Below are 12,011 nucleotides of genomic sequence, written 5' to 3' on the forward strand. Positions count from 1 at the left end.
CTGGCAGCGGCTCTCCAGGGTCTCAAGCTGAGGTTTTTCACACCTACTTGCCTGGACCCTTTTTTGGAGATGCCGGGGATTGAACCTGGGACCTTCTGCTTCCCAAGCAGATGCTCTACCACTGAGCCACCATCCCTCCCATACTCGGGGATCATTTTGTAGAAAAACAGGTGGTGGAGCTCATCCAGGGATTGTTATGCAGCTGCACCTACTATTCAATGGACAAGGAGGTGGAACTCACAGAAGGAGGAGGCGGAACTCTCAGAAAGGTTCAGGAGCTGTGCTCCTGTGAGCTCCCACTGAATCCGAGGCCTGCTTATAATAAATCAGACCACTGGTCTACAAAGGTCAGTACTGTCTGCTCTGACTCAAAGTGGCTCTCAAGGGTCCCAAGGGTCCCAAGAAAAGGTCTTCTGCATCACCTATTGTCCAATTGTTTAACTGGAGATGCCGGGGATCAAACCCGTGACAATCTGCACATTACACTTAGTCTCTTCCACAGCCCATTCGCTCAGCACCCTTACAGAAGCTCGTTCTCTCCACCCTCCATTCGCTGTGCAAATCTGACAAAGGATATGCCAATTTATGTTGCAGGCTTGTTGTTTTTAGCCCTGATTTCACTGCCATTGTTCAGAATGGGACAGGGAAAACACCACACAAGAATACATATGAAGGTGTCTTGTACTGAATCAGACCACTGGTCCATCAAGGTCAGTACTGCCTACTGAGACTGGCATCGGCTATCCAGGGTCTCAGTCACAGGCCTTTCCCATCACCTACAACCTGATCCCTTTTAAGTGGAGATGCCAAAGACTGAACCAGGGACATTCTGCAAGCCAAGCAGACGCTCTACCATTGCACCACAGCCCCTTCCTAACACAAAGTCTCAGAGCAGAAGAGTCAAACATGCAGCCCAGGGGCCAAATCAGGCCCCCAGAGGGCTCCTATCAGGCCTCTAAGCAACTGGCTTTTGTCTGCTTCCTTCTGCATCACAGCTTGCTTTGCCAGGCTTGCTCAATTGCACAAGAGCTACAGAGCAAAACCTCTATTTTCTCCATTGGCTGGGGGGAGGGGAGAGCTTGCTTTGCCAGGCTCTCTCAAACAAACAGCAGAGTTACTTAGCCAAGCCTCACTTCCTCCTATTGGCTGAGCCTCCTCCCCCTCTTGGTTCCTGGGAGAAGGAAGGAAACAGCCAGAGCTTCCTTTGCGTTGTTCCCGGATCGCATGGGAGAGCTGCAAAGACCGACAAGTGCTTATGTTTTAAGCATGTTTTAAAAGGGGGGGGGGATTGTAATCTTTCATTGTGTTTGCCTGTGTCCTTTATAAAGTTTATATCTCTGCTACCTGGCATTACATTTTATGAGAGACACTGCCCGGCCCAACAAGGTCTCATTTAAATCAGATACAGCCCTCATCACAAATGAGTTTGACACCCCTGACTCAGCTGACAAGAATCCTTTTGCGATAACCTTCCCAACATTAAGAGACATGCAAATCTGAGCCTATCCACATGTAATTACATATGTAGGACAGGCCACGCACCTTCTTTCCTAGGCTGCTGCCGATGTCTTGGAGGCAAGAAGGCAGGCAGGCTTGTTTCTTTGTTTTTAAAGCTGCTTTACCCTGCAACTGCAGGATACGCCGCCTTCTTCATCCAATTCCCCCCCCCCTTCCCCGCTTCCTCCCAAATTAAGCGGCGCGCTAAAAATTAACACATCAAGAGTATGGAGCAGAGAGGGTTAAATCCAAAGGTGCCATAAACATATGAAGCTGCCTCATACTGAATCAGACCCTCGGGTCCATCAAAGCCAGTATTGTCTACTCAGACTGGCAGCGGCTCTCCAGGGTCTCAAGCTGAGGTTTTTCATGCCTACTTGCCTGGACCCTTCTTTGTTGGAGATGCCGGAGACTGAACCTGGGACCTTCTGCTTACCAAGCAGATGCTCCGCCACTGAGCCACCGTTCCTCCCCAATTCCCTCTCATAGAAGAATTCACTCACTCCTTGAGCGGAAGGACACCTTTTGATCAAAGATTTATGGAGGCATTTACGCTTCTGGCTTTTACTGGCTGTCAATTTTACGTTTGATGGGTTTATCTTTTATGCTGTCAGTGCTGCACCAATCCAAGGACTGCATGGAAGAGGTTCTTGCCTAAGGGGCGTGGTGGTGGAAAGGGCTGCCAAGTCGCAGGCAATTTCTGGTAACCCTCATGGGGCTTTCGAGACAAGAGATAAGCAGAGGTGTTTTGCCATGGCCTCTCTGTGTGTAGCAACCCTGGGCTTCCTTGGTGGTCTCCCATGACAGACCCTGCTTTGCTTCCAAGATCTGATGAGACTGGGCTAGCCTGGGCCTAGGGGACACGCAGTATATGACTCGCTCACGTGACATCCCAGGTTCAGCATCGGCCTCTCAAGTACCAGCCTGGGGGACAAATCTTTGCCATGGATTCAGAGCCAAGGCATTCAAGCCCATCTGTCGCTTTCGAGGGGAAGTCAGCATGGGTGAAATAGACTGCAGGTCTAGTTTCAGTATCAGCTATTTCTTTATGTCCTCTGCCACAGCAAATGCTCGTAATACATCAGCCTCACAATCTTTGCTACTACACTTAAGAACATAAGAGAAGTCATGTTGGATCAGGCCAATAGCCCATCTAGTCCAACACTCTGTGTCACACAGTGGCCAAAAAAAACCAAGTGCCATCAGAAGGTCCACCATTGGGGCCAGGTTACCAGAAGCCCTCCCACTGTGCCCCCCCAAGCAACAAGAATACAGAGTATCACTGCCCCAGACAGAGAGTTCCAACAATACGCTGTGGTTAATAACCAATGAAGGAACCTTTGCTCCATATGTTTATCCAATCTCCTCTTGAAGCTGGCTATGCTTGTAGCCGCCACCACCTCATGTGGCAGTGAATTCCATGTGTTAATCACCCTTTGGGTGAAGAAATACTTCCTTTTATCTGTTCTAACCCGACTGCTCAGCAAGTTCATTGAATGTCCACTCGTTCTTGTATTGTGAGAAAGGGAGGAAAGTACTTCTTTCTCTACCTTCTCTAGCCCATGCATAATCTTGTAAACCATCATGTCACCCCTCTATCATGTCACTTGGGGAAAAATAACTGGAAGCTATGGCACAATTGACAAAAAAAAAACCCCATGTTTATCAAAATCTACATGCTTTAATTTTGTGGGAAAGAGAATTTAATGTCTGCACAATTCTAGCAAAATGGGAGATACAGAAAATAGTTGAATAAATTTCTACCTGTGCATGGAAAAGCGATAAACTCCTAACGGTATGTAGAGGAATCAGCACTTTCACCAAAAACTGTTTATGCTCTGCTTTCAGAGGTAAAGCGAACCCATTGATAATACTGGAAAAGAGAAAACAAGCATTTTTTGTATGACTATGACAAAACAATTTTTATTGAGGCTCAAAGCAAAACTCTTACAGCAAAAGATGGCTTGCCCCGTGGCTGTACAGGATGAACATCACAGCCATGCAACATCTGGGCCAGGAGTGGCCAAACTGTAGCTTGGGAGCCACATGTGGCTCTTTCACACATATTGTGTGGCTCTTGAAGCCCCCACCCTCCTGTCAGCTGGTTTGGAGAAGGCATTTCTCTCTTTAAATCACTTCTCCAAGCCAAGCCAACCAGCAGCTTGGAGAATGCATTTAAAGTTGCTTTCTTTCCACCTCGCCATCCTTCCTCCATCTATTTTCCTTCCTTCTTCCCTCCCTCCCTCCCTCATCCAACATTCCTGTCTTGCAGCTCTCAGACGTCTGATCTTTATTCTGTGTGGCTTTTACATTAAGCAAGTTTGGCTGCCTCTGATCTGGGCTTTTGGCAAAACACACATGGAAAACTTGGGCTGAATTTTGCAGAGAGCGGAGATGAGCTTGTATATTTTAATCCTAAATGGTTTCACAAAAAGCACACTCGTAATTTACCAGTTCATATTAGTATTATGAAGCAGAGGTGTTTTACTAGTTCATAGCACATATTATGAAGCAGGTGTCTGGGTACTTCTAACTTATCACATGATCCCTAGGATATGGGCTTATATGCTCCTCTGCTGCAGTGCGGGAAGAAGTCAATGGCTGAACAGACTTTCTAAAGTAACAGCTTTATCTTGTAGTGTCAAGGAGATCTCCACACTCAAGCTAGGATCTCTAAAGTCAGCCACTCACTTCTACCGAAAATAGAGTAGGAAAGGAACATGTGAGCCTGAGGTCCGTTCTTACCCCAACTGCAGGTAGAACCCCTTGCATCAGGTAACAGCCCTAAAACTAAGTCATAAAAAAAAAAGCTTCTTAAAGGCTTAGAATCATAGAATCACAGAGTTGGAACATACAGGCCATCTAGTGCAACCCACTGCTCAATGCAGGACCAGCCTAAAGCATCCGTGACGAGTGTTTGCCCAGCTGCTGCTTGAAGACTGCCAGAGAGGGGGAGCTCACCACCTCCCAGGGGAGCTGATTCCACTGCTTAACAACTCTTACTGCAAAAAAGTTTTTCCTAATACCCAGCTGCCCTTAATTTAAACCCATTCTTGCGAGTGCTCTCCTCTGCTGTGCTCTCCTCTGCTGCCAACAGGAAAAGCTCCTTGACCTCCTCTGAGTGACAGCCCTTCAAATATTTAGAGAGCGCCACCCTGCCCCCCCCAATTGTCTCTTCTCCAGAATGAACATCCCAACTTCCAACTATGCGACCTTATATTTAAAGTTAAGCAGGGTTTTCTTTTTAAAGCAGGAACACAGTTCCAGCTGGCATGGCGTCAGAGGGTGCGGCCTGATATACAAAAAAAAAAGCCCTGCGTGAAACAATGGTGGCATCAGGGGGTGTGGCCTAAAATGCAAATGAGTTCCTGCTGGGCCTTTTCTACAAATAGAGCCCTGAAGTTAAGCACGTACCTATGCAAGACCCATGAGCTTTTGGGGGGGGGGGGGTTAAGAAAATCATATGTGAATATCTATTAGAACTGCTTTCTCAAAATGCATCGCAGTCGTTGTAAAGCCCCTTTGCCAGGGATAGCAAAAAGACCAGCTTGCGCTAGCAGAGTTCATTCCTGGCTAGTGGCAGAAACCCATGATAGACCTTTTATTGCCAGAAAACCTGTGCTCAGGGCGGGGCAGAGGTTAGAGTGCTAGACCCGGCTTCAAATCCACTCTCTGGATGCAGGCCCGGGGCTAGAGTTTCTGGTGCCCCACGCGCCACCCTGTCCCAGCGCCCCCGTGACATCACTGGGCTGCGCGAACACTCAGTCCAGCTCTCTGCCACTTCAAAGGGAGCCAGGAAGATGGCAGCCTCTTCCCGGCTCCCTCCGAAGAGGGAGAGGGACGGGCCGAGCCAAGCCGCGTTTGGGAGGGGCAGAGGCCACCCCCCTACCCGCCGAAGAGCAGCCAAAAGTCACTCCTGCCGCTGCCCAGCAAGGGACAGCTGAGCCAGGTTTGGGTCGGTGTGAGTGGGGAGGGGGCGCGTGCCCCCCGCAGCGAAGTGGTGCCCAGGCGACCGCCTACTTTGCCGACTCCCACGCGCCAGCCCTGTCTGCATGGAAGCTTGATGGGCAAACCTTGGGCCTGTCGTACACTCTCAGTCTAATGTCTCACAGGGTCACTGTGAGGATAAAACAGTGGCAAGGAAAACAACGTGAGCCGCTTCGGGTCCCCCAGACAAAGGCAGAGCACAAATGAAGTAAGCAAGTCAATCAATATCCTTCCTCACTTTCAAGGACAGCCATCCATAGCTCCCCATTACTTCTACCTCTGTAGATTGAGCTGTTGTCTGAGTACTGGGTGCGTAACAGCCATTCAAGAAAAAAGACAACCATAGCTGGTATTCCGCTGATGTGGGGAGCAACAGCCGAACTTTGATAAAAGGGCACCAATTTTGCGCCTATGTGAGAGTCCTCATTTTACAAGCTTATACTGCGCTGCAGGGCTTTTTTTGTAGCAGGAACTTCTTTGCATATTAGGCCACACCCCCATGATGTAGCCAATCCTCCTGGAGCTTACAGCAGGCCCTGTACGAAGAGCGCTGTAAGCTCTTGGAGGATTGGCTACATCATGGGGGTGTGGCCTAATATGCAAAGGAGTTCCTGCTACAAAAAAAGCCCTGCTGGACTGTACAGTCACCATCATCAGCACAGCTATTTTGGAAGCATCTGGCTGAAATAAATGGCACTTCCCTCCATGTAAGCTCTGGCTCTCAAAATGGCCTGGCAACTCTTTCATATACCAAACATGACACCACATGTATGGAGACGAGACCACATAAGAGATCAGCTATTAACATGAAAGTTGGTTTACCTTCCTAAGATTTCCAGCAGTTCAGCTACACCGTTGAAGTGTTCAGTTTCATAAACAAACCTGCCAAAAGCAAATGAAATATGTCCAATGAATCCATTCCTGTTTATTCCAGTCTCTAGCCCATGTAAAGTTAGTAAACCAGTGACAGGGGCCTTACCGTAGAAAAATATTGTTAATCTGTTTTCTGATAAATGCTCTAAGACCAAGGAACTTGCCATAAATTCTGTGTAAGACTGTTTTTAGGTAGTCCCGCTCTCGAGGATCTTCACTGTCAAATAGCTCCAAAAGCTGTTCAAAAAGGGGGAGAAAACCAAAACAAAACATGAAGTTCAGATATGGTGTGCAACTCTACGCTTTGCATGTCTGAATCAGCTTTATTTGCTGATTTCTCGGGCCCTTGCTTCTCTGCTTCCTGTGCTTTGTGTTTCTGAACCCCAAAATTCACCTCTCCCAAGTCCCAACCTGCCTACCTACTGCTGCTTCACCCAAAGAGCAATTAATATGTGAAATTCACTGCCGCAGGAAGCGGTGGCAGCTACAAGCACACAGGCTTCAAGAGGGGACTGAATAAATAAATGGAACAGAGATCCATAAGTAGCTGTTAGCCACAAGGTATAGAGGGAATACCATCTCTGGGGCAGTGATGCTTGGAATTCTTGGTGCTTGGGAGGTAACAGTGGGAGGGCTTCTGGAGTTCTCCTGATGGCGCCTGGGTTTTGGCTACTATGTGTCACAGAAGGTTGGACTGGATGGGCCACTGGCCTGATCCAACATGGCTTCTCATGTGTTCTTATGTATTGGGCAAGTCCCAACAGACAGGGCTGGATCAGGACTTCAGGAGAGGGTGAAAACCTCAATGCTACCTTTATTTCAATGAGTTTCTCATGACAGTCCACACTCAAGGTCCTAAACTTATTTCTTAAGTTCCTCTGGCTCATAACATCCACTGATCAAACTCAACCACAGAAGTTCAAACAGTTAATATCAAACATGAACAGGAGCTTCGAAGACAATAACCTTCTTACCTGTAATACAAATTTCTGATCTATGTACTTTTTGGCAATGCTGGGCTGGAATTCTTGGCTTTCCAAAAATCGTATGAAAAATTCATATACAAGCTGCAAAAAGAAAAAAAAATCAATACACTGGTTTAGGTCTCTTATTTGACCTATGTATACCGTATTTTTACATTCATATATATGACTGTTTTTGTGTTTTAAAAAGCCCCGTGGTGCAGAGTGTTAAAGATGCAGTACTGCAGTCCTAAGCTCTGCTCATGACCTGAGTTTGATCCCCGGTGGAAGCTGGGTTTTCAGGTAGCCGGCTCAGGTTGACTCAGCCTTCCATCCGTCCAAGGTCGGTAAAATGAGTCCCCAGCTTGCTGGGGGGAAAGCGTAGATGACTGGGGAAGGCAATGGCAAACCACCCCATAAAAAGTCTGCCATGAAAACATTGTGAAAGCAACATCATCCCAGAGTCGGAAATGACTGCCGCTTGCACAGGGGACCTTTCCTTTTCCTTTCCTTTGTGTTTTAAAAAAAGAGAAACTCCTTTAAAAGATATTTTAGGTACGATGCTCTTTTGCAGAAACCTGAAACAGAATTCCAAGCAAAAAGAGAAGAGCCAGTTTGGTGTAGTGGTTAAGTGTGTGGACTCTTATCTGGGAGAACCGGGTTTGATTCCCCACTCCTCCACTTGTACCTGCTGGAATGGCCTTGGGTTAGCCATAGCTCTGGCAGAGGTTCAGAAAGAAGGGTGGGGTATAAATCTGCAATTCTTCTTTTTCTTCAAAAAGAGAAAAAGAGGTGGGATGAGAAACTACCTGCGTGTCTGCTCTTTCAATGACCTGATACGTCTTCCCTTCTGCTGAAATTGCCACCTCCACGCCCACGCTTATACAGAAAAGCTGCATTATATCAGCAGAAGCAGTTTTCTTGTTGTGGAATGCTGGACCCATTTATACAGCCTCTTTTAATTGTAACTCTTCCACATGCACAATTAAGCGCCGAGCCCTCGGGACCAGGCATGATAGACATCCAAAATGAGATGTCTTTCAGAATCGCTATTTGAGGTAGAGTGACCACAAAGCATCTATTAATTTTTCTAATTCGAGCCGCAGTCAGAAGAATTCCAGCACACACCAGGAGACGGCTCTGCCAACCCTAAAAGGATCACTCTGGCTGGCTGGCTTGTCACAGCTCTCTGGGATAATCATCAAGCCGCATTCCTCTGCCCTCCAGACTCTTGAAATCATATGAAATAAAGCAATTATGATGTTAACAAGAGCTGGTGAAACAGTTTTAGAAACGTTTAACGACAATTAGAAAATGTTCGGGAGCGTTTTACTGCAAGACAGACGCCTGATGCAGAATAATGTGATTTAATCAGGAGTCTCCAAGTTGCCTGGAAGATTTCCCCCTCCGGCTTGAAGGACACTGACACACACTCTCTTGTATGCTCTCTCTCCTGTACCAAATCAGAGATATGTAACTGCAGCCCCTTCTGTTTTGAAGGCAGGGGAGTGGGAACTTAACCCTTTCGATTTTGGTGTAGTGGTTAAGCGTGCGGACTCTTAACTGAGAGAACCGGGTTTGATTCCCCACTCCTCCACTTGCAGCTGCTGGAATAGCCTTGGGTCAGCCATAGCTTTCTCAGGAGTTGTCCTTGAAAGGGCAGCTGCTGGGAGAATCCTCTCAGCCCCACCCACCTCACAGGGTGTCTGTTGCGGGGGGAGAAGATATAGGAGATTGTAAGCCGCTCTGAGTCTCTGATTCAGAGAGACGGGCGGGGTATAAATCTGCAGTCATCTTCTTTCCCTGCTAACTTTCCTCACCCCAAATTACTTTGCCAAGCGACTCCCTTTCATGCAGGTTTCAAATCTTGTTCGCATTTTAAACTCCACGGGAATGGGGAGCACAGTCGTGTGTGTCTCCACACCGCACGCTATGAGTCATGTCGTTCTTATTAGTTTCATTTCATTCTGAAGGAGCCTCAGAAAACCACCACAAAAGCTGTTCAGCTCAGTGCTATGTCCATCTATGCTTCCATATTTATTGGGGGAGGGGGAGGGGGGGAGAAAGAACTCATCAAATCAGGCCATTCATTCAGCGTACAAAAGGGAATGGAAACAGAGCAGCAGGATTGGGTGTTTTTCATTACTGAAGCCTAAGTGGAACCGGCTGCAGAAATTGCAGCGTAGCAGAGAAACGTTCTGGCATTTTTTGCGGCTAAAATTGCTGGAGAACTGAAAGCAGCAAGTTTTCCTTTAAAAGACATTTTAGGTAGTGTGCTCTTTTGCAGAAACCTGAAACAGAATTCCAAGCAAAAACAGAACATCTGTCCCCTGTACATCCCTCAAACAGTACATACTGGGTGGGATCCAAAGGCTCTTGTCAGCCAGTGTAATGGAACTTGCGCTAATGAAATGGCACTTCGTGTTGGGAGAAGGGCAATTTTCGGCAGACACCCACTTCTGTAAGGATTCCTTGAGTTCCAGGAGCACAGCCCATGAGGTTCAGTGGGCTGGCAGGGAAGCCCATTCCACAAGTGTATGCAGGGGCATCAAACTCATTTGTTATGAGGGCCGGATCTGACACAAATGAGATCTTGTGCGGCTAAGCCATGTGTGCCATAAAATGTAATGCCAGGTAGCAAAATTTATAAAGGACGCAGATAAATGCAATTAAAGGGTTTAAAAAAACCCCTTAAAATATGCTTAACAAGTTAGCACTCTTGCAATATTTTGTTTAACTGTTTCTGATAACTGACACCTTTTGCAATGAATTATTGCATCAAAATCTGTGCTGTAGCAATCTTCAGTATGCTGTTCAGGTGTGTGTCTGTAAATTGCAAACCTACTTTTGATATATTGACATTCATTTCAGAAATCTCATGGTCAATACTTTGAGCCTAAGACCCAAAGGAAAACATGAAATGGCTGGGCATTGTGAGCTTTTGTATGTAAGCTGCTTCATGTGCTTGTCAGCCAATGGAGAAAATAGACGCATTGCTCTGTAGCTCCTGTGTAATTAAGCAAGCCTGGCAAAGCAAACTGTGATGCAGAAGGAAGTGAGAGAGAGAAGGAAGCAGATGACAGTGAATTGCTCGCAAGCCTGATAGAAGCCTTCCGGGGGCCTGATCCAGCCCTTGGGCCGCATGTTTGACACCCCTGGTATACAGTGCTTCGGATCCAATCCATAGTCACTGCCCCGCACAGAGATTCAAAAGTTCCTTGTCAGTTTTAAATGGCAACCAAAAAGTGAAAAGTAATAAACAACTAAAAAAGTTTACCAAAATGAAGAATACACAGAAAGTCGCTCAAATAAACAACTGCCCAAAATGAATTGCAATTGCTGTGATTGACAGAAATTGCCAAATGGAAGACTGTCAAGATTTCTATTGCCAGCACCAAAGTACATATGTAAAGATGCAAATCAAGCTAAAGGTGCATCCCCATACACTCACTCATTTGTATTTATACTCACATACTTCTCTTTATTGACTGAATTCAGGCATTGCTAGCATCTCAACACACAATGCAGATCTGACCAGGTCTTAACATTCACATCCTGCATTCCCTCTCCCCCACTGCCATCTATCTATCTTCTATAAAATAATAAAAGCCCTTTCACCTTGGCAAAATTTATTTATTTATTTATGTTATATTTATATCCCGCCTATTCTATGCAGACTCAAGGCGGCTAACTTAAAATACACAATAAACAATAAGCAATATTAAAACAATACAACAGTCAGATAAATTGCAATGGCGTTACTTCAGGAATATAATATTTCTCAACGTATACAGATCCTAGGCAGTTAGTACTAAAGTGTGACAGATCCAGATGCGATGACAGCCGTCTCCCGTTAGGTGTTATTTGCCATCCAAAACAGTTCAGTCTTGAAGGCCCTGCGGAACTGCGATAAGTCCCGCAGGGCCCTGATGGCTTCTGGGAGGGTGTTCCAGAGTATTGGGCTGCAACTGAGAAGGCTCTTGCTCTGGTGGAATTAAGCCTAGTCTCTTTTAGCCCAGGGACAGCCAAAAGATTTTGAGAGCTTTTTTGCTGACTGGGTAGGACTGGGTGGGGCTGTGGTGCATCAACCTTTGGCCCATCAAACTTTCAATCAAGAGTACTTGTATGCAATTGGTTGAGTCTGCTCCTCTCTCCCACCCAACTGGCTGTTGCTTGTAAAAGGCAACCAACCTTAGTTCTGGCAGTTACTGGCTCTCCCTACTCTCCCATTGGCTGAACTGCCTGTCACATTGATTCACAGAGGAAAGAGACCCTTCCCTTGACTGGCTGAGGGAGGTGGACAGAAACAGCAAGAGAGAGGCTTCCCTTGATTGGCTGAGGACTCCTCCCTATCCTCCTCTGGAAAGGGGGGGAAATGGTGTCCTGTGGCAACAGTCCAGATACAGAAAGAAAGATGCCAAGGGAAAGCAAGACACAGAGACTAAAGTCCTGTGCTTACGACCAACAATGTTATCAGAGACAGGCTGTTGGTCTGAAAGGTATCACTAAAGGCCTCAGAGGGAGAACTCACTGGAGCTAGTCCAGATTGTGGCTGCCAGTTCCAAACTGGTGGGAAATTCCTGGATATTCAGTGGTGAAGTTTAAGGAGGACATAGAAGTTAGGGCTTCAGAGCAGGATCTGGATAGGTGGGAAGACAGCAAGGGTGGGGGGCACTCGCCCAGAGCCTCTTT

The 12,011-nt window shown here is 46.7% G+C and overlaps 1 protein-coding gene across 6 annotated transcripts in view; it reads right to left on the bottom strand.

The window, feature by feature from the left end:
- The window catches only part of PPP2R5E (protein phosphatase 2 regulatory subunit B'epsilon), a 144,170-nt gene that overhangs the window by 25,682 nt on the left and 106,477 nt on the right, over positions 1-12,011 (bottom strand). For all 6 annotated transcript variants that reach the window (XM_060263336.1, XM_060263339.1, XM_060263335.1 and 3 more), the window contains exons 5-8: positions 7,332-7,424; positions 6,464-6,594; positions 6,307-6,366; positions 3,262-3,370 (exon numbers count right to left, since the gene is read on the bottom strand). In XM_060263336.1, coding sequence (XP_060119319.1) covers positions 3,262-3,370; positions 6,307-6,366; positions 6,464-6,594; positions 7,332-7,424 — 393 coding nt within the window. The remainder of the gene's footprint in view (positions 1-3,261; positions 3,371-6,306; positions 6,367-6,463; positions 6,595-7,331; positions 7,425-12,011) is intronic.

The sequence above is a fragment of the Heteronotia binoei genome, chromosome 21 (genome assembly GCF_032191835.1).
Source record: "Heteronotia binoei isolate CCM8104 ecotype False Entrance Well chromosome 21, APGP_CSIRO_Hbin_v1, whole genome shotgun sequence".
Classification (NCBI taxonomy): domain Eukaryota; kingdom Metazoa; phylum Chordata; class Lepidosauria; order Squamata; family Gekkonidae; genus Heteronotia; species Heteronotia binoei.